Here is a 25,975-nt window from a genome sequence, read left to right on the forward strand (position 1 = left end):
CTTACCTCAGAGATGAAATTTTTAGTTTGTGAACCACTGTTTCTGCATTAGATTTTGCAGGTCTATATTAAAGTTACTGTAAGCACATGAAGATTCCCTGGTTGTGAATTAATAGATGTGAAAGAATTTTTAATAAAGCACAGGCAACGCGTTGCACGGGTTTGAGCCCGCTTCCTCAGGCCAATAAAAGTGCCGACAGTCTCTAGACCGCTAACTCAGGGAGGCTCCCTGAGTTAGCGGTCTAGAGACTGTCCGCACTTTTATTGGCCTGAGGAAGCGGGCTCAGACCTGTGAAACGTGTTGCCTGTGCTTTATTAAAAATTCTTTGTCTAAGAATTTAGTCTCTGAGGTAAGCCACCTCACTTGTTCCTTTTTAGTTGTTTTTAACGTATTTTATACAACCAGGGTGCCTCTTTGTCCCCTATATGTGCTAAATCTACCCCTCAATGTCTCCCGTTGAGGGGGTATAAGCATTAGCCACAGTGTTTTTACACAAGCCTAGTGCTTCTTTTTATCAAGTAGAGCGACCAGCCGAGGTCCTGATGGACCACCCTGAGTGGAGTTGGGTTCAGTGTCTCCACCTGCTGCCAGTGGTCGGTTGCCCCTAGCAACCCACCTCCTGTGAGTAGACCTTTTGCTTAAAGGGAACCTAAACTGAGAGGGATATGGATGTTTCCTTTTAAACAATACCAGTTGCTTGTCAGTCCAGCTGATCTCACTTGCTGCAGTAGAGATTGAATGACAAACCTGCAACAAGCATGCAGCTAATCCAGTCTGACTTCAGTCAGAGCACCTGATCTGCATGCTTGTTGAGGGGCTGTGGCTAAAAGTATTAGGCCTGGTTCACATTAGCGTTCCAGGTCCGGCTTCCCGGGACCTGGAACGCTCCGTACACAGCGGATGGTGAATGGATACATTGTTAATCAATTTATCCATTCACACTCGTGCGACCGTCCGGATCCGATCTGGCTTTTTTTCCAACTTGCTGCATTTTTGCCGTATGTCCCCGTGCGGCTGCGGACCTGGGCCGGATCTTGACCCGAACATGCGGCCATGCTGTGCAATGAGAAATGTTTCTCATCACACTGGGAATAGAACCGGATGCCTCCAGCACCGGTCCTATGCCACTTGGGGGGCCCGGACTACACGCCGGTACACCCCATGCTTGCGGTGCCTTTCCGGCACTGCAATGTATCTAGTTCCGGCTACTTTATTGTAGCCGGAACTGATAAATTCCAGATCCGCAAGTTGTGGCCACTGCAGAGACTCGTACGGTCTCTTTGCGGGACCCGGATCCCTGGACACTTGCAGGCTTGAACCGCAAGTGTGAACGGGGCCTTAGAGACACAGGATCCGCATAAGAGTCAGGCAACTGGTATTATTTTAAAAGGAAAAATCCATATCCCTTTTAGTTTAGGTTCCCTTTAATTCTTTCCACATATTGAGCTCTACTCAAAACATTTGTGGTTAAAAGAAAAAAAAAATCTTGGAGGGAAAATACTGCATTGGTATTTTGCACTTTTGTGTGCTAATTCATATAAATGTTTACACTTGCGATAATAGGTTGGGGAATTCCTGCCTTAAACTGGCAGTGCTGGCTGAGTTGATACATTTTCTCCTGCAGAGACAGCATTAGTATAAAGGAGGCAGCCCCAGCAGCCCTTTACATGTGCATTTTTCTGCCTCTCCTTCTGAATCTGTCTATTAGTCTTATCTATTTAATTGCTGCAGCTTAGAAGAACTTCAATAAATGTTACACATCCCTGCTTTCTGATGTGAAATTTATCTGAAAATAGGTATCCAAGGGGTTAAAAAAAAATGATCTGACTTTAAAGTCTGAAACACCTGATCTGCTGCATGCTTGTTCAGGGGCTATGGCTAATAGTATTAGAGGCAGAGGATCAGCAGGATAGCCAGGTAACTGTATTGCTTAAAGAGACACTGAAGCGAAAAAAAAATATGATATAATGAATTGGTTGTGTACTATGAATAGTTACTAGAAGATTAGCAGCAAAGAAAATATTCTCATATTTTTATTTTCAGGTATATAGTGTTTTTTCTAACATTGCATCACTCTATAATATGTCCAGATTACACAACACTCAGCATTCAAAATGAGTCTTTCAGAGCAGTCTGTGAAGTAATAAACTCTTCTCTGCTAGAGGAAAAGTAAACAGTTCAATTACAGTTCAGATAATAAAAGTCAGATAACAGCCCTCTCTCCACGACCAAGTTGGTCGGAGAGCTTAATAGCTTTTTTGCATAGAGATAACAACTGGAGTTTCTCAACTCTTCCTGCACTGGAAACAATTTGACTGATGTATCTGATCTTAATGTTTTTTTTTCCTTAGCTGTACTACACATACAAATCATAATATCATCATATTTTTTTTTTGCTTCAGTGTCTCTTTAAAGGGGAACTGAAGAGAGTTATATGGAGGCTGCCATGTTTATTTCCTTTTAAGCAATACCAGTTGCCTGGCAGCCCTGCTGATCCTCTGCCTCTAATACTATTAGCCATAACCCCTGAACAAGCATGCAGCAGATCAGGTGTTTCAGACTTTAAAGTCAGATCTGACAAGACTAGCTGCATGCTTGTTTCTGGTGATATTCAGATACTACTGCAGAGAAATAGACCAGCAGGGCTGCCAGGCAACTGGTATTGATTAAAAGGAAATAAACATGACAGCCTCCGTATACCTCTCTCTTCAGTTGTCCTTTAAGAATGAACACATTGCTAAATAGGTCGGAAAAGTCAGCTGTTTGCAGCGGTAAGCATGCAGGAATGTTTTATGAATAGAGCCCATTGTGTTACTTTGACATACTGCACCATTGGGATCCCATTTTCTCTCTTGTATCTTTTGCTCCAGGGTGCTCACACACTCCATCCACTTTGTGCTCTAGTGGATGCCTTGCAAGCGCTTTGAGTTCGATAGGAGAAAAGCACTATACAAATACTGGAATTATGAAAAAATAGCATCATACAGTTTCTGCAGGTTTATCATCTGCACATCTATGATACAAATCTCCCGTTTTACCACATCATGATGGAAACGCTGCTTATGTGTTTGGAGAACATTGCGTAATTACCTTCAGGGCCTGTTTCCACTAGAGCGAATCAACATGCGGTTTCTGCATGCAGATTTGCATAACTGATATAAATCAATGGGCCTGTTTCCACTTGTCAGAAATTCTGTGTGGTGGACTGTGCAGAAAAAATCTGCACAGCAGAGCCATCAGAATTCGCACACTGCAAGGCTAGTGTGCGATTCGCCTGTAATATATTTAATAGGAAATTTGCCTGCGTTTTCGCTATGCGAATATGCATATGTTTTTGCTTAAAATCAATGTAAAAGCACACAGGCACTGACATGGTTTAATTCACATACTTACAAACAGATGTGAATTTTAAAGCATTTTCGCAATGCATGCGAATTCATTTTCACATTTTTGCGCAACGAATTGCACCGCACTAGTGGAAACGGCCCTCAGGGTCACTTTGCCTGATTGTTTTGGGAGGAAAGTGTGGCCCATTGCCTCAATGTTACACCGTTACATTAGTTAGCTCTGCTCACATGATGTCATGGCCATGCCCATTTCAGCCATACTGCACTGATGTAACCAACCCCCAAGTTGGCCCCAGGAAAAAGTGCTCACTGTAATATATAGCTGCTTAGTGCCACACACTTGTTTGGCTGCACTAGCTAGCTAATAGAGATATGCTGACAGAGGCTCACACTGTACCAGCAGTTTTCAAACTAAACATTGTTTGAAGCTGCTAATGGGTTAAAAAGAGTAAACGCAGTTGTTTGGCAATAAATGGCTTTGGCCAATCACTAACCAAGAGTGAAAGCATTCTATAAAAAATGGTTAAGAGATCATGAATTCTGCCAGGGTATGTAAACTTATGAGCACAACTGTAGCATGGCACTGACTGCCCTCAGATCTCACAATCTAATCCCTACTATAGTCATGTATAATTATGACAGCCCACCATATTGCCAGCTCATGTCCACTAATGTAGTCAAACATATGCTGTGCTACTGCACACATGAATGCTCCATTTAGAGGTGAAAGTGGGCCTTGGGTGGCAAAACGTGCAAATCTGGCCCTGCATACAACGGAGCACATGAGTGCTGCATTTTTATACATTTCTGTTACCACCGTCACCCTCAGTTACCTATTTTTTTCTGTTTTCAAGACACACACCACCTTCAAAAACTGAGCACATCTGCCGTCTTGTATATTTACTGCTCCTTGGCAAGGGCCATTGTAATGATATAATCATTTGTATTCTCTCCATTTGTCAGTTTAATTTGCCTTCTTCTTGGGCATTCTTCACTTCATTTGTCAGCTTATCTATGCAGCTGCTATAAGCATGTCCGTAGTAGGGCTGTAGCTGCCATTAGTTACACATTACAACAGCGCCACCTAGTGTACCACTGCAATCAGTACAGCAGTAGAAATCACACGTGGGAACTTCTGGCTCGGTGGAAGTTTCTACCCGGCGACTTGTGTTTTGCACTCGGTAGTGAGAGCACCAAGTAACCGGCGTGCTTAGCTTAGAAAGGAGACAGGTAGAGCTGCAGCATGCAGGCGGCGCGCCGGGTGGTGTGTGCCATGTCTGGCGGGGTGGACAGCGCTGTGGCTGCTCTGCTGCTGAAGAGGAGAGGTAAGGAGGAATTCGGCCCGCACTGCTACAGCCGTACTTCTCTGGCTTCACGGTCCTGTTGGGCGTTTTCAAGGGCATTCGCCACATTCAGTTAGCACAATAAAAGTGCAGAGTGCCATTAGCTGATAGGCGTGCACTGCTAGCGCAGGGATTGAAGACTGAACTGTAAGGCCCCGTTCACACTTGCGGTTTAGTAAAAACCGCACCGGATGTCCGGACCGCACCGTATCCGGACCGGACCTGATCCGTACGGTTCCTATCCGGATCCGGTCCGTTTGCATCCGGTTTCCGTGCGGTGTGAACACGGTTGCGGTCCGGATCCGGTTTCTTAAGGCGATAACATCCTTTTAATTACCTGGGGTCTGGGAGGTCAGCAGAAGGGTCTGGGGTCATTGTTGGAGACAGGTGGACGTGTGGAGACCATCCGTGGATACAGAGACTGCAGTTGGGACCATGGATCCAGGCATTTTTTACTCGTAAACCTGGGAATTCTCTCTGTTGTTCGCCTCCTTCAGACATATCAGACATGTTGCTGGCAAAAAGAGCTCCAGCATGAAATCGCTGCTGCCCCACTCTTCGCTGGGCCCATGTGGTCCCCATCCAAAATGCATAGGAAGTGGGGTAGAACGTCCGGTTTTTGTAGCCAGTGTGTTGTGCGCTCTCCGGCTCTCATTGCTTTGTATTGCCCGGATGGTGCAGTCCGGCTCCGCTCCGGATACGGCTGCCGGAGGAGCCGGACCAAAAAATAGCGCATGTTGGAACGGACGCCGGAGTCCGGCCCGGATCCGGTCCGGCTCCGGTCCGGCAGAACGGACGCATGTGAACGGACGCATAGGCTTTCATTGCCATGCCGTGCGTCCGTTCCGTCCGTTCTGAAAGCGGTCCGGCTCCGGCACGGCGATTCCGGACGGCCACCGCTAATGTGAACCGGGCCAGGAAGGTTCACTATAGCAAGGTAGTCTTGTGGATGGATGGTCACAGCAGATCCTATGTATGATTCTCAATAGGAAAGAGAACAGAGATGGATTAGGTGTAATGAGGCCCTAGGCTAGGAAGTAGAGTTGCCACCCCCTTTGTGGTCCTTTTGGTAAGCTGAAGTAGAGAGAGACATCAGAGAACGTGGCAGGAGGCCCCCCTCACACCCACTAGGCGCCAGGCACCTGCCCAGTCGCCTGGTGGCTGATCCTGCTCTCGGAAAGAAGAACACTAAAGGTCAGAACTTGCCTTTCAAAGGGAGCTATTCAGGTTGAGGTGACCCATGGCTGCTTCCTGCTTGCAGCAATTTAGTTGCAATAAATAATTTGTAAGAAAAAGTGGACCCAGTAGGAAATGCTATCCATTAACCTCCCTGGCGTTATGATTTTATGCGGCGCACGGCCGCGGGAGGGTTTTTTTTGCCTAATTTTTTTCTTTAAACATGTAGCTAGCCTAGCGCTAGCTACATGCTTCCCCCCTCCCTGCGGCGTCCGCCCAGCTCCTCCGATCTTCGCTGGCGCATAATCCCAACAGGAAATCCCGTTCATCCTGTAGGGGCTTCCCACGTCGCCATGGCGATGTTCGTGATGACGTCGTGACGTCAGGGGGAGTCCCGATCCACCCCATAGCGCAACCTGGTGGTGATTGGCCAGGCTGCGCAAGGAGTCTGCGGGGGCTCTCTTTTGCGGCGGGGATCGGCGGCGATCGGAACAAACACGCAGCTAAAAAAAGAATTATGCAAATCAGCCCACCAGGGCCTGAGCAATCCTCCGCGGCGGCATAGCACGAGCTCAGCTCGGGATTACCGCCAAGGAGGTTAAAGAGAGCCGAGGTGGGCTAAAAAAAAAAAGTAGGCTACCTGATCCGCGGGGCTGAGCAGATCAGGTAGCCGCCAAAACCACCGCTCCCGTGGGCTGCAATGGCCCACTTTCACTTTGGTAACCTCTGGGTCATGATGCTGCACTGAGAGACTGTGTGTCTCTCATAGCGTGCAGGGAGGCGGAGGAGTGGCCAGGGAGAGAGCTGCCCAATGGCAGCTTACGAAACCCTGCAGGAACGCCCCTAGCCGGCGTTTTGAACAGGGAATTCCTCTCCCCGTGGTTTCCTCAGAATTAGCATCAAATCTTGTTGCTAAATTCGAAGGGCTATAGCGGTGTGTGGGGGGGGGGGGGGGGTGGGGGCAGAGTGCAGCGGTTGACAAGCATGTCATTAGGCAGAGAACATGCCTGTGTCCCATCTGCCCTCCCAAGATCCGCCTCTGGTTCTCTTTAAATGAACACTGCCCTCGGCATGAACTAAACCTATTCAGCTGGTGGTGTGGATAGTGTTTCCTGCTGGGTCCCCTATTTGTTACAAATTAGTGGTCACAACTAAAATACCGGGAGCAGGCGTGGGTCTATGATGCTTCCTGCTGGGTCACAAAATGTAAATTTTGCGAAAATGGAAGTAATGCTTTCCTATGAGGCTACTGCTTTTTCAGGAGCCATCTGCAGTTCTGTATAGCTTTTAAAATAATACGCAATTGCACTACTTTTTTGCACAATTCATGTGATTCCTCAGGATTCACTAGCTACTTAAAAAAACATGTCTGGGCTCATTTGCTGACAAATGCATGTATTGTGCAGACACAAGTGTTCCCTCAGACAATGACTACATGTTTTGGGCAGAGCCTGAAACATGTATTGTGCTGTCATTCTCTAACTAATACACTTTGAAATGCAATTTTTGGGCTGTGGTGTGCTTCTCTTCTCCCGTGGACAGTTGTATGCAGGGGTGATTTACCTGCTTGGGAAGTGAGCACGGCTACCGCTCATGTTCAGAGCAAAGTGTCAATTGGAAAATGTGTGGTTGATTTGCAAAACTTTGGGCGCTAGTCTACTTTAGCTACCCAGCAGTAAACCTTATAGGGAAATTCAGTTAGCGGACAGCACCCTCTTGAACTGATAGGTTTCCAATAGGTTGTAGTAAATTAAGCTTACACTATTTGACCAATCACAAGGCTTTGTGCTGTAAGAAGGTGCTGCGCTTGAAGGACTTTCCTTTGAGATTTCCTGCTGGACCCCTAAAGTAGCCTAGCACCAAGTTATGTATGATCCTCTCTGACCATCGCAGTTGTTTTGTTTTCACTACTTGTGACTGTTGCAATGGGTATATCATAGATGGCATGCTATATGTACCATGTCCAACTTCCAGCCACTATCTGGAAAAGTTGTGAGAATTCACATTCTGTCACCACAATGTCTGAACAGAGTCTATACTTAAAGGACTACTAAGGATTTGGACTAGTCAATGTCCTCATTAGGGATTCTCAGTATTTCCTTTATTTTCAAAAAAAATGTGCTATACAGCAGCTGCTTAGTCCAAATGAAAAATAGTGTGCCAATGAATAGGCAGGCCATCTGCCATCTTTGTATAGATGCTTTCCAGGGAGTGCTTTTTTTTAAACAATAAAGGAGATTCTGATAAACTACCATTAGGAAACCTGTCAGATTTGTGCTACCTAGTATAAGTTGTGCATGCACTTGGCGGCACCGACTTTTATCCAATTCGATTATAATAATTGAATTGGATGGTCGATCGGCCGCCAAGTCGCCTGATGTATGGCCACCTTAACATAGGATCTGTCGACATGTCTGTTGGTCTGTTTACACCAAAAAGCACAGGACAAGCACCATCAAAAGTAGCTAAGGCTTTTTAGTAATCAATACCCTAAATATGTGCAGAATAGCAAAACCAAGAGAGAAGAATGGCCCTAAAGGAAACCGCACCACAACCAAAATAACAATATAGAAAAAGCCTTTATTTATTGTAATCCTATAAAGAGTAAAAGCATATAAAAACAATTATTGCACTGTAATATAAAGCCCAATGATGGGCATATTGTAACAGGTCTCCAAATATATGTGTAGACAAATAACAATACAATCCCCCTATATGCTGGAAAAGTCAAGTATGGGAGGACAGGGAAAAACAACACCTGAGATACAACCTCAATACGTGTGCATAGCACCCTGCATGTAACCATGCATCGGTGTGGAAGAGTGATACAGTGCCAGTTAATGCTGAAAAACAATAGTGAAGAGTCCCTTGGCCAGAAGTGATGAAAAGAGGAGCCGTGCGTAGGCAAGGAGGCAAGTGGAATGAAGTAAGAGTAGGCTGTGTGACGATCCCCGCAGGAAAAGAAACTAACAGGTGCCGCAGTAGTGAGAGGACGCTAACCAGAGGAGGACCGGGGGCCAAGTGCAGGAGTGCAAAGCCGTCACTATTCGCCGCTTTAGCGGCTTCTTCCGGGCATGTGATAACCCGGCAGTAAGACCCTTAAAGAGTAACTGTCAGGCTGCAGAAGCTAATTTAAACCTCTATTCTCCTGTGTTAAACAGTTTAGAAGGAAGCCCAAAAGCCATTAGTGAAGATAAAAATCTCAGTTACCTTTGATGTGTGCTTATCAGCAAGTCTGTTACAGAGCCATAAGGACGCAAGCCGCATACTAAACTGCAAAGCATTCTGGGGCCCTCCCCTCGGCTGCTAATGAGACGTTACAGAAGCTTGTAATCAGTCCAGCGTGTAGCACTGATAAATCTCGGGGCAGAGTACTCTGCAGGAGTCAGCTATTGTTCCTAGCCACATGGCTCATTAATATTCACTGCACACTGTGTTGTTCAAGTAGGAGCTTATCTGTGATCAGGAAGCAGGCAGGACATGACGACACATTTGACAGAAAAACATGGAGCCTGCCATGAGCTGTCAGGAGCATCTATCTCTGCATATACTATATACAAATTCTGTGAAATCCAAACGTGGACAGTGAAATGCATATGTAATGTAAGTACAGCCAATCTTTAGCTACTGATATATGTGTTTATTTTCTCTGAGACCTTATACCTAACAGCTACTCTTTAAAGAGAATCTGTACTCTAATATTCTTACACTAAAAAGCATACCATTCTATTCCTTATTTTCTCCTGTGCCCCTCTGTGCTGTTTCTGCCACTCTCTGCTGCAATCCTGGCTTGTAATTAACAGTTTTAGGCAGTGTTTACAAACAAACTAACCAGCTTGTGATAGGCTCACATAAACAGTGTGTACAGGGGACCTGCAGCGGGTGTGTATCGCTTCTATCCAATCACAAGCAGCCCTGCACATTCCACACATTCAAGCCTTAGCCCGACAGACACGACAGAGGAAAGGAGATAAGATTTATTACAGAGACAGTGCAATTAGGAAAGGCTGCAGTAAGCCAGAGCACATTAGAACAGGCATAGGAACTTTATAAGATAGAAGAACTAAGGCTGAAAAATTTGTTACAGAGTCTCTTTCAGTAGCGCGCTGTGCGTCATGGGAGCGTAGTGGGGCGGAGCAAAACAGTTAGTAAATGTGCGTGGCCACGCACGGGGAACTGGTCTCCACGTACTAGATGACGTGGTTGGCCATCCCCAACTCTAAGCACACCCACAATATCCGTTGCCATGGAGGGGAATTACAACCAGGGGATTAAAACCACTTATATGAAAAATACATATACATTGCGTTGCAAATGCAGTAAATGGCAAACTCTGGTAGCAAAAGTACATAAACAATTCAAAATGATTTGTGTAAGGAGATTTATAAATAATATTCGTTGTTATACAAATTATCAGAAGTGGGGGAGGCTGAGCGCCAATGACACCCAGTGGCCAAAGAGAGAAATGGCAATAGATAAAAACCTAAGAAAAAATCCTGCAGTGAATGTCCATGCATGAACAAATATACATAAAACACAAGTTTCAAGGGCAGCACTTGTCCAATGAAGACGCAGTGTCTGGTACAGGTCCGGACTCTATTGAAGTCTGTGTTGAAGACAACAAAATACAAAGGGACCACCTACAATGTAAGTATAAACAAGACACTAATTAGAGGGACAATTAACCAACACTAAAGGCCTGTCAACCTATCCACAAGAAGAGAGAAAAAAAAGAGTAGGTTAATCAAACCGGGGGTTCACTCACCAAAAGCCACCAGGAATATATTAATCAAATGCAGATCACAACATGCAGGTGGCCAACAATACGAAATATGGTGCAGCAATGAAAGGAATACAGTTTGCTTATTGAGGGGGAGAGTGAAAATACAAGAAGGTGATAAAACAGATCAAACCACGAAGGTCATACTCACCACTGACCCTTGGGTTTTACACAGCAAACTATGATGTGAACATGCCACACAGATAGCGAGGAGGCATAGAAAGGGGGGATGAATAAAAAAGGGGGAAAGATGAAGAAGGGGAAATGTTTGAAGGGGGCAGAGTTTGAAGAGGGTAAAGGCACCATCTTACTCACTTAGATGATGCCTGCAATAAAATAAGAGGGAAAGCACCTACTCTGTGCCAACCCTAAATATGGGCATGTGTGAGTAGAAAAGAGGTTAATGTAAAAACCTAAGAAAGAGAACTCCTCATTCAAACCTACCGGTGCCAATGTCCCCAAGTCGTAAATCCAACGAGTTTCTTGTCTCAAAAGCATCTGGGTGATATCACCGCCCCTAGAAGAAAGGCAAACTTTCCAACCCAAAGTACTGCCCCCATGACATCGTAGGGCATGCTCTGCAACAGGAGTCAATTGCTTACCATCATTGTAGTCTCGTTCTGCCAAGCGAATGGTGGATACAGGTTTCTGAATTCTACTTTTAAGCATATTCTTAGTTTGTCCCACATAGCGTTTGTTACACGGACACCACAAGAGATAGACCACCCCTTCTGATTGACAGTTGATGTAGTCCTTCAATTTGTATGTACGGTGAGTCTTTTCACTAACAATTAGTTTGGTTGGTACCTGTGAGAGAACGCTGAAAAGCCGCCGCGTGTACTGACAGCAAGGCGGCTGATTCCGCGTCCAACGCAGCGGTCTGCACGCGGAAGCGTGCATCTAGTGACATGGCAGAACGCGGAAAAGCCGCCGCATGTACTGACAGCAAGGCGGCTCCGCGTGCATCTAGTGACATGGCAGAACGCGGAAAAGCCGCCGCATGTACTGACAGCAAGGCGGCTGGGTCCGCGTCCAGCGTGCAGCTGGTGTGGCTTAGCCTGTTAGTTCACACAGGTTTAGGAATACGTGCGCGTGCGCTGAAAGACAGAACTTTTATGATGGTTAAGGGGGGATCAGCTGACCTGGCCGGTCAGCTGACCTCAGAGCTGGTAACCATTGGTTGATCACTTTAGGGTGGCGCCAGAGAAGACTGCTCCTATATATGGTTACTGCTGGCCACTCTCAAATTGTCTGCCGTTGCGATCACTACGTGGAAGCACTCAGACCTTAGTCAGATCCAACAGTGTGTTTGAACCAGGAGGACCTGGGAATTCACACTGAGCCAGATTACTTGTGTTATTATTCTGTTATACTTTAGACTAGTTCCAGGGTGTAGAGACCACGGACCTCACACCCAAGACTAGGGAACTTGTGTTATCATTCTGTTATACATCAGACTAGTTCCAGGGTGTAGAGACCACGGACCTCACACCCAAGACTAGGCATTGTTTGATATTTGTTATGACCTGTTGCTTTCCTGACTATCCCTCTGCTTTCTGATTCGGTACCACGCATATCTGATATCACGTTGCCAAACCCTGCCTGACTTGGATACCGAATCAGCCTTCTGTCTTTATACTTTGTCTGTGTGTTGCCGACCTGGCTTGCTCGACCTTGAGAGCTATCTCTCTCCACTTAAGAGAGAGTCTCCAAGATCAGTCAGTGACATCCACCTTCAGGTGTCACTCATTCTCTGGTCCTTCCTACCTTCAGCCTGACTCCACCCCTTGGAGAGTCTCAGGCTGCTGGAAGGTTTCTGTACTCTCCATAGCAGTGTCTTCTGTACTGCTTAGGGTCACCTGTTCATCAGGTGGGTTGCTCAAAGTCATACTGTTACACCAAACACTCACCATATATATATCTAGAGGTGTCCAGAGGTTAGCACTATATCTGTATTATTGGTGATTCTGCAGATCATCTATAATCTGGTATAGATCTGTATTCTTGGTGATACTGCAGATCACCAATAATCAGATTCTCTCTGCGTGCTGACACCGTTAGGTACAGAACGGCAGACCAAACCCAAATGGACGCACTTAGCAGCCGTCTTGATGCACTCACCACTACAGTGGAGAATTACACCCGAGTGCTGGACAGTCACCAGACCCAAATCAACGCTTTGTCTGGGACTGTACAAGTCTATCAGACGTCTGTAAATACAGTGCGATCTCCTAGCACAGACATACGCATGCCTGTACCTGAAAGGTTTTCTGGTCACAGATCTGACTTCTTTAATTTTAGAAATAGTGTTGTCATACTTTGAGTTAAGGCCTGATTAGTCAGCAACCATGGCACAGAGAGTAACCTTTATCAAGACCTTGTTGTCAGGGGATTCCCAGACTTGGGCATATAATCTTCAGACAGGGCATCCGGCCCTAACTTCGGTGGAAGAATTCTTTAAAGCTATGGCTATAATTTATGATGATCCGGACATTGCCTCTACCGCTGAGCGGAAGCTCAAGACACTGCGGCAGGGCAAGGGTCCGGTAGAGAACTATGCTGCAGAGTTCAGGAAATGGGCAGTGTCAGCTAGATGGGACTCATTCGCTTTTCTAGACTGCTTTTTGTCAGGCTTGACAGACGCAGTTTCTGATCTTATGCTGGGTCATCCTGAGCCGAAGTCTATCGATGAGGCCATTTCATCGGCCGACAGGATTGACCGTCTCTTACGTTACCAAAGACAGACTCGGGGTAGGAACAATGTGAGATGTGTCCTGCGCTGCGCCTCCATCTGTTTCATCTCCACCCGCTTCGCCTCCACCAGAACCAATGCAGATTGGTCGATCGAGATTGTCCCGGGTGGAACGAAGGCGCAGAGAAACAGAGCAGCTCTGTCTATACTGTGCAGAGGGGGGTCATAAAGTGCAGAATTGTCCCAAGAAGTCGGGAAATGCTGCCGCCTAGGTGTAGTCGGAGGTAATACCCTAGGCACGCAGTCATTACCTCTAGATGATAAACGTTTGCTCCTCCCTTGTACTATATCTTGGAAGGATAAGACAGAGACCACTGAAGCCTTCATTGACTCTGGCTCAGCAGCCAACTTTATGGATTATGAATTTGCTAAGAAATTGGGAATTCCAATTTCCCGATTGAAGCAACAGATTCTGGTCACTGCAGTGGATGACTCCCCCCTGCAGAGTAACCACCCTCTGTCTCAGACCCCTGAGTTAAGGGTTACGGTAGGGGTGTTACAAAAAGAGCATTTACAGTTTTCTAGTGTTGCGAATGACAACCTCCACGATCATTCTTGGTATGCCATAGTTACAACTTCACTCGCCTCAGATCAATTGGGCTACAGGTCAGCTAACGAGCTGGTCTACCCATTGTTATCATCATTGTCTAGAGAAGGTAACCTTGGGTGAAACCAAGATTCACATGGAGGGATTGCCAGATCAGTATTCAGAATTTGCGGACGTGTTTTGTCCTAAGTCAGCCGATAAACTTCCTCCACACCATCCTTTTGATTGCGCTATTGATCTTAGGTCTGGTTGTATGCCCCCTAGAGGTCATCATTATAATCTATCTGGGCCAGAGAAATTAGCCATGCAAGAATACATCCGAGAAAATTTAGCTAAGGGTTTTATTCGTCCTTCTCGGTCCCCAGCAGGGGCCGGGTTCTTTTTTGTGAAAAAGGATGGAGGCCTCCGTCCATGCATTAATTATCGGGGCTTAAATAAAATTACAGTAAAGAATCGTTATCCTCTGCCCTTGATAGACGATTTGTTTACCCAGGTCACCAGTGCTAAGATTTTCTCGAAGCTGGATTTAAGGGGTGCATACAACCTTGTGCGTATCAGGGACGGTGATGAATGGAAGACTGCTTTTAACACGCCCGATGGGCCGTATTCCAAGAGTTGATTAATGAGGTTCAGAGAGGTATTGGGCAAATTCGTCTTGGTGTATTTAGATGACATACTAATTTTCTCGTCCAACCTCTCAGAACACAGAAAGCATGTTAAGTTTGTGTTACGAAAGTTAAGACAAAATATGCTGTATGCTAAATTGGAGAAGTGCATTTTCGAAGTGACCTCTGTCGCCTTTCTGGGGTACATAATTTCAACCTCTGGCCTCTCTATGGACCCTGGAAAAGTTTCAGCTGTCTTGGAGTGGCCCCAACCTGTAGGGCTGAAAGCTCTCCAGAGATTCCTGGGGTTCACCAACTACTATAGGAGGTTCATAAAGGGGTACACTACGGTGATTTCACCTCATCAGTCTCACCAAAAAGGGGCAGATACTCACCACTGGTCCCCTGAGGCACATGCTGCTTTCTCCACCCTGAAGAAACTGTTCTGTTCTGCACCTATACTGAGACATGTTGACATCTCCTTTCCTTTTATCATGGAGGTAGATGCCTCAGAGGTAGGGGTAGGGGCTGTGCTGTCTCAGCGTTCCGGTTTGCAGGGAAAACAGCATCCTTGTGCCTATTTCTCCCGTAGGTTTTCACCCGCAGAGAAAAACTATGATATAGGCAATAGGGAACTTCTAGCCATTAAATTGGCCTTTGAGGAATGGCGACATTGGCTAGAAGGGGCAGAACATACCATTACGGTTTACACTGACCACAAGAATTTGGAGTACATTGAAGGCGCTAAGAGACTTAGCCCCCGACAGGCCCGGTGGTCATTATTTTTCTCAAGATTCAGATTTGTAATCACGTATACCCCTGGTAGTAAGAACATCAAGGCTGATGCCTTATCCAGATGTTTTGAGCTCAAGACAGCACAGCCCTCAGACCCAGAAACCATTGTTCCTCAAAAGATGGTTCTGGCAGCCACTGAGACCTCCATAATCGGGTATAGATCCATAATCGGGTATATATCTGTATTCTTGGTGATACTGCAGATCGCCAATAATCAGATTCTCTCTGACTTTGTATGTCTGTGTGTTGCCGACCTGGCTTGTCCGACCTTGAGAGCTATCTCCTCAGTTAAGAGAGAGTTCACAGACCAGTCAATGACATCCTCCTGTTGGTGTCACTCACGCTCTGGTCCTTCCTCTCCCAGTCTGACTCCTCCCTGCGGGAGGTTCTCAGGCTGCTGAAAGGTACTCATACTCTAGCAGTATTCCTTACTGCCTTTGTACCTGTTCTCCTTATATTGTTCTCAAAGTATTACTGTTGCACCAAACACTCATATCTCTCAGGTGTCCAGAGGTTAGTAATATATCTGATTATTGGTGATACTGCAGATCGTCAATAGTCAGGTATATGTCTGTATTCTTGGTGATACTGCAGATCACCAATAATCAGACCCTCTCTGTGTTTCACCGATAGTTACACGTAGTTTGCTGTGTAAAACCCGAGGGTCAGTGGTGAGTATGACCTTCATGGTTTGATCTGTTTTATCACCTTGTTGTATTTTCACTCTCCCCCCTCAATATGCAGTCTGTATTCCTTTGATTGCTGCACCATATTTCGTATTGTTGGCCACCTGCATGTTGTGATCTGCATTTGATTAATATATTCCCGGTGGCTTTTGGTGAGTGAACCTCCGGTTTGATTAACCTACTCTTTTTCTCTCCTTGTGGATAGGTTGACAGGCCTTTAGTGTTGGTTAATTGTCCCTCTAATTAGTGTCTTGTTTATACTTACATTGTAGGTGGTCCCTCCCTTTGTATTTTGTTGTCTTCAACATAGACTTCAATAGAGTCCGGACCTGTACCAGACACTGCGTCTTCATTGGACAAGCGCTGTCCTTGAAACTTGTGTTTTATGTATATTTGAAATCACAAACACTGGTCCACATGACAGCCCAGGGGCCCCAGGTCTCTCTCACTCACTGGGGCCCCCAAACCACCATGCGACACCTAGAGGGAAGTGCGGGCAAGCCCTGGACCTCTCACCTCCAGGGAACTCACCCCACCACCTCTAAACTGAATGCCAACTGCAACAAACACAATTGCTAACTTCCAGTCAGAGCAATATCCTGCCTCTATCTGGCCAGCAGACGCTTGTCAGCCAATCAGGTGCACTGTCATACACCCCTTGCCTGCCGCACCATACCTAGCAGGAATTACATAGATTAGCATTCAGGTGGGAGGCCTCGGCCGGACGCAATCGTGAATTGCGTCGTTTAACAGGGACGCCCCGTGTAGGCACATCTCCCACACGGTCCCCTCCCCAACCACTCACCTTTCAACCGCATCGTAGAAGCTGCAAAAAATAAAATTTAAAATCACAAACACTGGTCCACATGACAGCCCAGGGGCCCCAGGTGTCGCATGGTGGTTTGGGGGCCCCAGTGAGTGAGAGAGACCTGGGGCCCCTGGGCTCTCATGTGGACCAGTGTTTGTGATTTTAAATTTTATTTTTTGCAGCTTCTACGATGCGGTTGAAAGGTGAGTGGTTGGGGAGGGGACCGTGTGGGAGATGTGCCTACACGGGGCGTCCCTGTTAAACGACGCAATTCACGATTGCGTCCGGCCGAGGCCTCCCACCTGAATGCTAATCTATGTAATTCCTGCTAGGTATGGTGCGGCAGGCAAGGGGTGTATGACAGTGCACCTGATTGGCTGACAAGCGTCTGCTGGCCAGATAGAGGCAGGATATTGCTCTGACTGGAAGTTAGCAATTGTGTTTTTTATGTATATTTGATCATGTATGGACATTCACTGCAGGATTTTTTTCTTAGGTTTTCATCTGTTGCCATTTCTCTCTTTGGCCACTGGGTGTCATTGGCGCTCAGCCTCCCCCACTTCTGATAATTTGTATAACAACGAATATTATTTATAAATCTCCTTACACAAATCATTTTGAATTGTTTATGTACTTTTGCTACCAGAGTTTGCAATTTACTGCATTTGCAACGCAATGTATATGTTTTTTTCATATGTATATGTTTTAATCCCCTGGTTGTAATTCCCCTCCATGGCAACGGATATTGTGGGTGTGCTTAGAGTTGGGGATGGCCGACCACGTCGTTTAGTACGTGGAGACCAGTTCCCCGTGCGTGGCCACGCACATTTACTAACTCTTTTGCTCCGCCCCACTCCACTCCCATGACGCACAGCGTGCTACTTAAGGGTCTTACTGCCGGGTTATCACATGCCCGGAAGAAGCCGCTATAGCGGCGAATCGCGACGGCTTTGCACTCCTGCACTTGGCCCCCGGTCCTCTTCTGGTAAGCGTCCTCTCACTACTGCGGCACCTGTCAGTTTCTTTTCCTGCGGGGATTTTCACACGGCCTACTCTGTCTTCATTCCACTTGCCTCCTTGCCTACAAACGGCTCCTCCTTTCATCACTTCTGTCCAAGGGACTCTTCACTATTGTTTTTCAGCATTAACTGGCACTGTATCACTCTTCCACACCGGTGCATGGTTACATGCAGGGTGCTATGCACACGTATTGAGGTTGTATCTCATTTGTTGTTTTTCCCTGTCCACTCATACTTGACGTTTCCAGCATATAGGGGGATTATATTGTTATTTGTATACACATATATTTGGAGACCTGTTACAATATGCCCATCATTGGGCTTTATATTACAGTGCAATAATTGTTTTTGTATGCTTTTAATCTTTATATGATTACAATAAAGGCTTTTTCTATATTCCGGTAACGGAACCAACTAGGGGGAATGCGTTACTGGATCTGATCATCTCTAATAGACCAGATAATGTATCAAATGTGCAGGTTCAAGAACATTTGGGAAATAGTGATCACAACATAACGTTTGATCTGGTGACTGATAGGCCAGGGGGCAGCGGGACCACTAAAACTATGAATTTTAGAAAAGCAAAGTTCAATCAACTTAGGCAGGCACTAAGTTTGGTGAACTGGGATAATGTACTACAAGGGGAGGACACTGAAGGGAAATGGCAAGCGTTTAAACTTATTCTCAATCAATATTGTAGTATGTATATCCCATATGGAAACAAAATATCTAGGAATAAAAAAAGGCCTCTATGGATGAATAGGAAGGTTAGAGATAAAATGCCTATAAGGTCCTAAAACAGGAGGAGACTGAGGCTGCTCTAAGCAATTATAAGGAGTGCAATAAAAATTGTAAAAAAGAAATTAGGCTGGCAAAGATCGAAGCTGAAAATCAAATCGCTAGGGATATCAAATCTAACCCAAAAAAGTTTTACAAGTACATCAACTCTAAAAAAAAAAAAAAAAGGTTGACTGTATAGGACTCCTAAAGAATGAGGGTGGGAACTCAATGGTGGATGACCAAGGTAAGGCAGAGTTATTAAATGCTTTCTTTGCTTCTGTCTTCACAAAGGAAACCGCACTGTTGCAAATTACCGAGGCAGAAGTCTCAATCTTCTAACTGTAATATTAAATACTTAACGCAGGAAGAAGTGGATTTAAAGGGGGCTTAGATGCTTTCCTTGCGTTGAAAGACATCCATGGCTACAATTACTAGGTAATGCCTAATGATGTTGATCCAGGGATTTTATCTGATTGCCATCTGGAGTCGGGAAGGAATTTTTCCCTTTAGGGGCTAATTGGACCATGCCTTGTAAGGGTTTTTTCGCCTTCCTCTGGATCAACAGGGATATGTGAGGGAGCAGGCTGGTGTTGTACTTTATACTGGTTGAACTCGATGGACGTATGTCTTTTTTCAACCAAAATAACTATGTAACTATGTAAGACTAAATAAATTAAAAATAGACAAGGCACCTGGCCCGGATGGCATGCATCCTCAGGTCCTAAGGGAATTAAGTTCAGTTATAGATAAACCCCTTTATCTTTTGTGACTCTCTTTCAACTGGCAGAGTTCCCGTGGATTGGTGTACAGACCACGTTTTCCCATTATTTAAAGGGAATGTCCAAGCAAAATAAAAAAAATTAGTTTCACTTACCTGGGGCTTCTACCAGCCCCATGCAGCCATCCTGTGCCCTCGTAGTCACTCACTGCTGCTCCAGTCCCCCGCTGGCAGCTTGCCGACCCCGGAGGTCGGCGGGACACATTGCGTACATTTTTACGCATTCCCGCTAGTGCAGGAACATTAACACATACATTTTTACGCATTACTGGTTCAATGCGTAAAAATGTACGCATTGAACCAGTAACGCGTAAAAATTTATGTGTTAATGTTCCTGCACTAGCGGGAATGCGTAAATATGTACGCAATGCGTCCCGCCGACCTCCGAGGTCGGCAAGCTGCCAGCGGGGGACTGGAGCAGAAGTGAGTGACTACGAGGGCACAGGAAGGCTGCATGGGGCTGGTAGAAGCCCCAGGTAAGTGAAACTCATTTTTTTATTTTGCATGAACCTTCCCTTTAAGAAGGGCAAAAAATCAGATCCAGGAAATTATAGACCTGTAAGCTTAACATCAGTTGTATGCAAACTATTTGAGGGGTTACTGTGAGAAAACGCGGAAAAGCCGCCGCGTCTGCTGAAAGCAAGGCGGCTGATTCCGCGTCCAACGCGGCGGTTTGCACGGGTAGGCACGCGTCTGGTAGTGTGGCAGAACGCGGAAAAGCCGCCGCATGTTCTAATAGCAAAGCGGCTGTTTCCGCGTCCAAGGTGGCAGTTTGTACGCAGCAGCGTGCCTTTGGAGTGGCTGGGTCTGTTAGTCCACATAGATGGATGAAGAGCTACGCGCGTGCGCGGGCCAGAAGTCAGACCCTTTATACCAGCAGGGGAAGTGTCAGCTGATCAGGACGATCAGCTGATTCCTGCTGGACTCATGATTGGCTGAGTGGCTCGGGCGGGGCAGCAGTGTTCAGCTACTATATATTCTGCTTGCTTGTCAGTTGCTGGTTGTCTGCCATTGCAAACACTTCAGTGTTCTCCCCAGGCTCTTTTAGCCGGGTGCTCCACCCAGCTAGATTTGGTGACCACCCGGCTGTCATCAGCTCACCTTCTCACCTCCTCCTATGCTGTAAGCAGAGTTGCCCTGCATTTTCATCTCGACCCACCCGGCTACTTTTTCATGCCACCCGGCTACTATTCCATGCCACCCGGCTGGAAAAAAATTCTGGGGAGAACACTGCACTTTGTGGAAGCATTCAGACCATATTCAGATCCTTGCAGTGTGTTTGAATCAGGAGGACTTGGGAATTCACACTGAGCCAGATTACCTTGTACTGTTTGTTTGTTAGACCAGTTCCAGGGTGTTGAGATCAAGGCCCTCACACCCCAGACTAGGAATACTGTGTATCTTCTGTGTATTTTCTAGCATAGTTCCAGGGTGTTGAGATGAAGGCCCTCACACCCAAGACTAGGGAACTGTATTGTCTTTATGTTAAATTCCAGACTAGTTCCAGAGTGTTGACGATCACGGACCTCACACCCAAGACTAGGGAATTGTATTATCATTTATATTATGCTCCAGACTAGTTCCAGGGTGTTGTGACTACGGACCTCACACACAGACTAGGATTGTACTATTACTGTATTACATTAGCCCTGTCCAGGGCAATACCTTTCATATTAGCTGCAGGGCTTCCTGCAACCCAGCCTCGGTCCCTCGCCCAGGGGTCCACAGGCTACAGGAATATCACCCACAGTCAGGGGTGAATTCCTCAGGAGTCTTAGGCCGCCAGCTCCTCTGATGGTCTCCACTCAGAGTTATTACTGTTACAGCAAACACTCTCACTATTCTGGTGTCCAGAGGTTAGCAATACATCTGTATTATCGCTGATTCTGCAGATCATCGATAATCAGGCGTATATCTGCATTCTTGGTGGTACTGCAGATCGCCAAGAATCAGATTCTCTCTGCGTGCTGACACCAATCGTTACAGAATGGCAGACCATACCCAAATGGACGCATTGTATAGCCATGTTGAAGTCCTGACCACCGCGGTAAACCAACTTTCCGCGGCAGTTTTGAACCAACAGACCCAGATATGTCAGATATTTGGGGCTATTCAGGAACTTCAATCAGTGCGATCTCCTCTTAACACAGACATACGTATGCCTGTACCTGAAAGGTTTTCTGGCGACAGATCTGACTTTCGGAACTTTAGAAATAGTGTTATCATACTTTGAGTTAAGGCCTAACTCGTCTGGAACCGTGGCACAGAGAATTACTTTCATTAAGACTCTGTTGTTAGGGGATTCCCAGACCTGGGCATATGGTCTGCCTATTGGGCATCAGGCCCTGACCTCAGTGGATGAATTTTTTGAGGCTATGGCTATGATTTACGATGACCCAGACATTGCCTCGACTTCTGAACGGAAGCTCAAGCTTCTGCGTCAAGGTAAAGGTCCGGTAGAAAATTATGCTGCGGAGTTCAGGAGGTGGGCAGTCTCTGCTAGATGGGACGCATTTGCCCTCCTGGACTGTTTTTTGGCCGGATTGTCAGATACTATTCATGAGGTAATGATAGGCCATCCTGAGCCCAAATCATTGGATGAGGCAATTTCTTTGGCGATACAGATAGATCGCCGTTTGCGCCACCAGAGACAGGTTCGTGGTAGAGAGGCCAGAAGGTCTATCTTACGCGACTCTTCTCGGTCTCCCTTACCCCCAGGCGAACCTATGCAAATTGGGTACACAAGGCTGAGTCTGGGAAAGAGGAGTCACAGGAGCCCAAAGAAGAACGCTTTATATGGGTCCTCTAGACCAGACAAATGCCACCACCTGGGGGGAGTCAATACCATAGGTGAGCAGGGTTAATCTCTGAACAATGGTCAGCTGATCCTTCCTTGTTTGGTTACGTGGGAAGGTCGGATCAAGTCCGCAGAAGCCATGGTGGACTCGGGTTCAGCAGCGAACCTCATAGATTACAATTTTGCTAAAAGCTTGGGGATACCTTTATCCGCACCCTACCGGCAGATTTCGGTCACCGCGGTGGATGACTCTCCATTGCGCAGTGCCCAGTTTCTTGCCCAGACCCCCCCTACTGTCATGTTGTTTAGGGGCAGTGCATGAAGAGAGTTTACAGTTCCTGGTCCTGCCGATGAAGGGCTCTGCTGTTGTTCACGGTATGCCCTGGTTACGGCTTCACTCACCGCTGATTGACTGGGCTTCAGGGCAGCTACTGAACTGGTCAGCCCATTGTCAGGAGCACTGTTTAAAGAGGGGTGAGGCGGATAAAACCAAGATACAGGTCACAGGAAAGACAGGACAGTGTACAGATATTTCTAACGGATCCTGTTCCTCACGGTTACTTCTCATGCATGAATCAGATAGCAAAAGCGCCAAAGCAGACGCTTTAGACAGGGGTTGTGGGCCCAAAATCTTTCTGTCACCGAAAAGACAAGCTGACAAAAAATCATTTCAGGTGCCCCTGCTCAAGCCAGCAGTGCAGGTGGTTTCCACTCCCTCCCACCCTGTGTTGATTGATGACTGGCCTGAGTATGAGATAAAAAGGGAATTCTCTAACTCACATCCTGGAAAGTCAGGAAGGAGATGTCCGGAGTCCACTCCTCAGGGGGGGGGGGGGGGTACTGTGAGAAAACGCGGAAAAGCCGCCGCATCTGCTGAAAGCAAGGCGGCTGATTCCGCGTCCGACGCAGCGGTTTGCACGCGTCTGGTAGTGTGGCAGAACGCGGAAACGCCGCCGCATGTTCTAATAGCAAAGCAGCTGTTTCCGCGTCCAAGGTGGCAGTTTGTACGCAGCAGCGTGCCTTTGGAGTGGCTGGGTCTGTTAGTCCACATAGATGGATGAAGAGCTACGCGCGCGTGCGGGCCTGAAGTCAGGACCTTTATACCAGCAGGGGAAGTGTCAGCTAATCAGGACGATCAGCTGATTCCTGCTGGACTCATGATTGGCTGAGTGGCTCGGGCGGGGCAGCAGTGTTCAGCTACTATATATTCTGCTTGCTTGTCAGTTGCTGGTTGTCTGCCATTGCAAACACTTTGTGGAAGCATTCAGACCATATTCAGATCCTTACAGTGTGTTTGAACCAGGAGGACTTGGGAATTCACACTGAGCCAGATTACCTTGTACTGTTTATTTGTTAGACCAGTTCCAGGGTGTTGAGATCAAGGCCCTCACACCCCAGACTAGGAATACTGTGTATCTTCTGTGTATTCTCTAGCATAGTTCCAGGGTGTTGAGATCAAGGCCCTCACACCCAAGACTAAGGAACTGTATTGTCTTTGTTATATTCCAGACTAGTTCCAGGGTGTTGACGATCACGGACCTCACACCCAAGACTAGGGAATTGTATTATCATTTATATTATGCTCCAGACTAGTTCCAGGGTGTTGTGACTACGGACCTCACACCCAGACTAGGATTGTACTATTACTGTATTACATTAGCCCTGTCCAGGGCAATACCTTTCATATTAGCTGCAGGGCTTCCTGCAACCCAGCCTCGGTCCCTCGCCCAGGGGTCCACAGGCTACAGGAATATCACCCACAGTCAGGGGTGAATTCCTCAGGAGTCTTAGGCCGCCAGCTCCTCTGATGGTCTCCACTCAGAGTTATTACTGTTACAGCAAACACTCTCACTATTCTGGTGTCCAGAGGTTAGCAATACATCTGTATTATCGCTGATTCTGCAGATCATCGATAATCAGGCGTATATCTGCATTCTTGGTGGTACTGCAGATCGCCAAGAATCAGATTCTCTCTGCGTGCTGACACCAATCGTTACAGTTACTAAGAGATACTATACATGACTTCATAGTAGAAAATAATCTTATTTCACAGCATCAACATGGGTTTACTAAAGACAGGTCCTGTTTGATTAACATGCTCAGATTTTATGAGGTAGTGAACGCTAATATGGAGATTATTTGTTAATGACCTAGTAGATGCAGTAGTGAGCAATGTTGCTATTTTTGCAGATGATACAAAATTGTGCAGAATCTTCAACTCTCAGGAAGATAGTGTCATATTGCAACAGGATCTGGATAGGATGGCTAGATGGGTACATACATGGCAGATGAAATTCAATGTTGTAAAATGTAAAGTCATGCATTTTGGTTGTACCAATGGTCTAAGACCATACAAAATAAATGGGATACAGTTGGGGACTTCAAGCTCGGAGAAGGACTTAGGAGTACTCATCGACAACAAGTTAAATAATCGTACTCAATGCCAAGCTAAAGCTAACAATTTTGGGATGCATTAAAAAGGAAATAAAAACTCGAGATGCTAGCATAATATTGCCCGTTTAACTCTCTAGTAAGTTCACATCTAGAATATGAAATTCAGTTCTGGGCACCACATTACAAAAAAGATATTGCAGTTTTAGAGCAGGTGCAGAGACGAGCAACAAAATTGATACGTGGGATGGAGGGTCTCACTTACCAAGAAAGGTTAGATAAACTGGGTTTATTTAGTCTAGAGAAAAGACGCCTTAGAGGGGATCTAATTAACATGTATAAATACATCAGAGAGCAATATAATAGCTTGGCGGATGAGCTTTTTGTCCCTAGGCCTTCTCAAAGGTCTAGAGGACATGATCTGCGCATGGAGGAAAAACATTTTAGCCATTTATTTAGGAAAGAGTTCTTTACAGTAAGAGTGATTAAGATGTGGAATGCATTGCCACAGGAAGTCGTTATGGCAAACTCTATACCTGCATTTAAAGGGGGCTTAAGGTAGCCATACACTGGTCGATTTGCCATCAGATTCGACCAACAGATAGATCCCTCTCTGATCGAATCTGATCAGAGAGGGATCGTATGGCTACCTTTACTGCAAACAGATTGTGAACCGATTTCAGCCTGAAACCTGAACACCCCCCCCCCCCCGCATACATTACCTGCTCCGCCGGCGCGACTGCCCCCGGTCACCGCTGCTCTGTCTGCGCTCTGGTCTCCAGGTCCGGCATGCCTCACTTCTAGCCCGGCAGGAAGTTTAAACAGTAGAGGGCCCTCTACTGTTTAAACTTCCTGCCGGGCTAGAAGAAGTGAGGCATGCCAGACCTGGAGACCAGAGCTCAGACAGAGCAGCGGTGACCGGATGACTGGAGTCGCGCCGGCGGAGCAGGTAATGTATGCGGGCTCTATTGCGTCGGGCACTCGAACGCCGCTAGCGACGCGCTCCCTACCCGCGGGCGATCGACGCTAATTTTCCACACGGAGCGATCGACGGGATCGGACGAAATGGATCGAAATTCGGCGTGTAGCGCGAACGATTGGCAGCAGATTCGATCCCAGTGATCGAATCTGCTGTCGAAACGGCGGCAAATCGGGCCAGTGTATGGCCAGCTTTAGATGCTTTCCTTGCGTTGAAAGACATCCATGGCTACAATTACTAGGTAATGCCTAATGATGTTGATCCAGGGATTTTATCTGATTGCCATCTGGAGTCTGGAAGGAATTTTTCCCTTTTGGGACTAATTGGACCATGCCTTGTAAGGGTTTTTTCGCCTTACTCTGGATCAACAGGGATATGTGAGGGAGCAGGCT

At 46.4% G+C, this 25,975-nt stretch overlaps 1 protein-coding gene across 1 annotated transcript in view; it reads left to right on the forward strand.

Annotated features, from left to right (window-relative positions):
• The first annotated feature begins 4,504 nt into the window (after window positions 1-4,504).
• Window positions 4,505-25,975, forward strand: part of TRMU (tRNA mitochondrial 2-thiouridylase) — a 58,943-nt gene continuing 37,472 nt past the window's right edge. The window contains exon 1 of the mRNA XM_068272692.1: window positions 4,505-4,672. Within this exon, the coding sequence (XP_068128793.1) occupies window positions 4,591-4,672 (82 nt within the window). The 5' untranslated portion in view covers window positions 4,505-4,590. The remainder of the gene's footprint in view (window positions 4,673-25,975) is intronic.

Source organism: Hyperolius riggenbachi, chromosome 3 (genome assembly GCF_040937935.1).
Source record: "Hyperolius riggenbachi isolate aHypRig1 chromosome 3, aHypRig1.pri, whole genome shotgun sequence".
Classification (NCBI taxonomy): Eukaryota; Metazoa; Chordata; class Amphibia; order Anura; family Hyperoliidae; genus Hyperolius; species Hyperolius riggenbachi.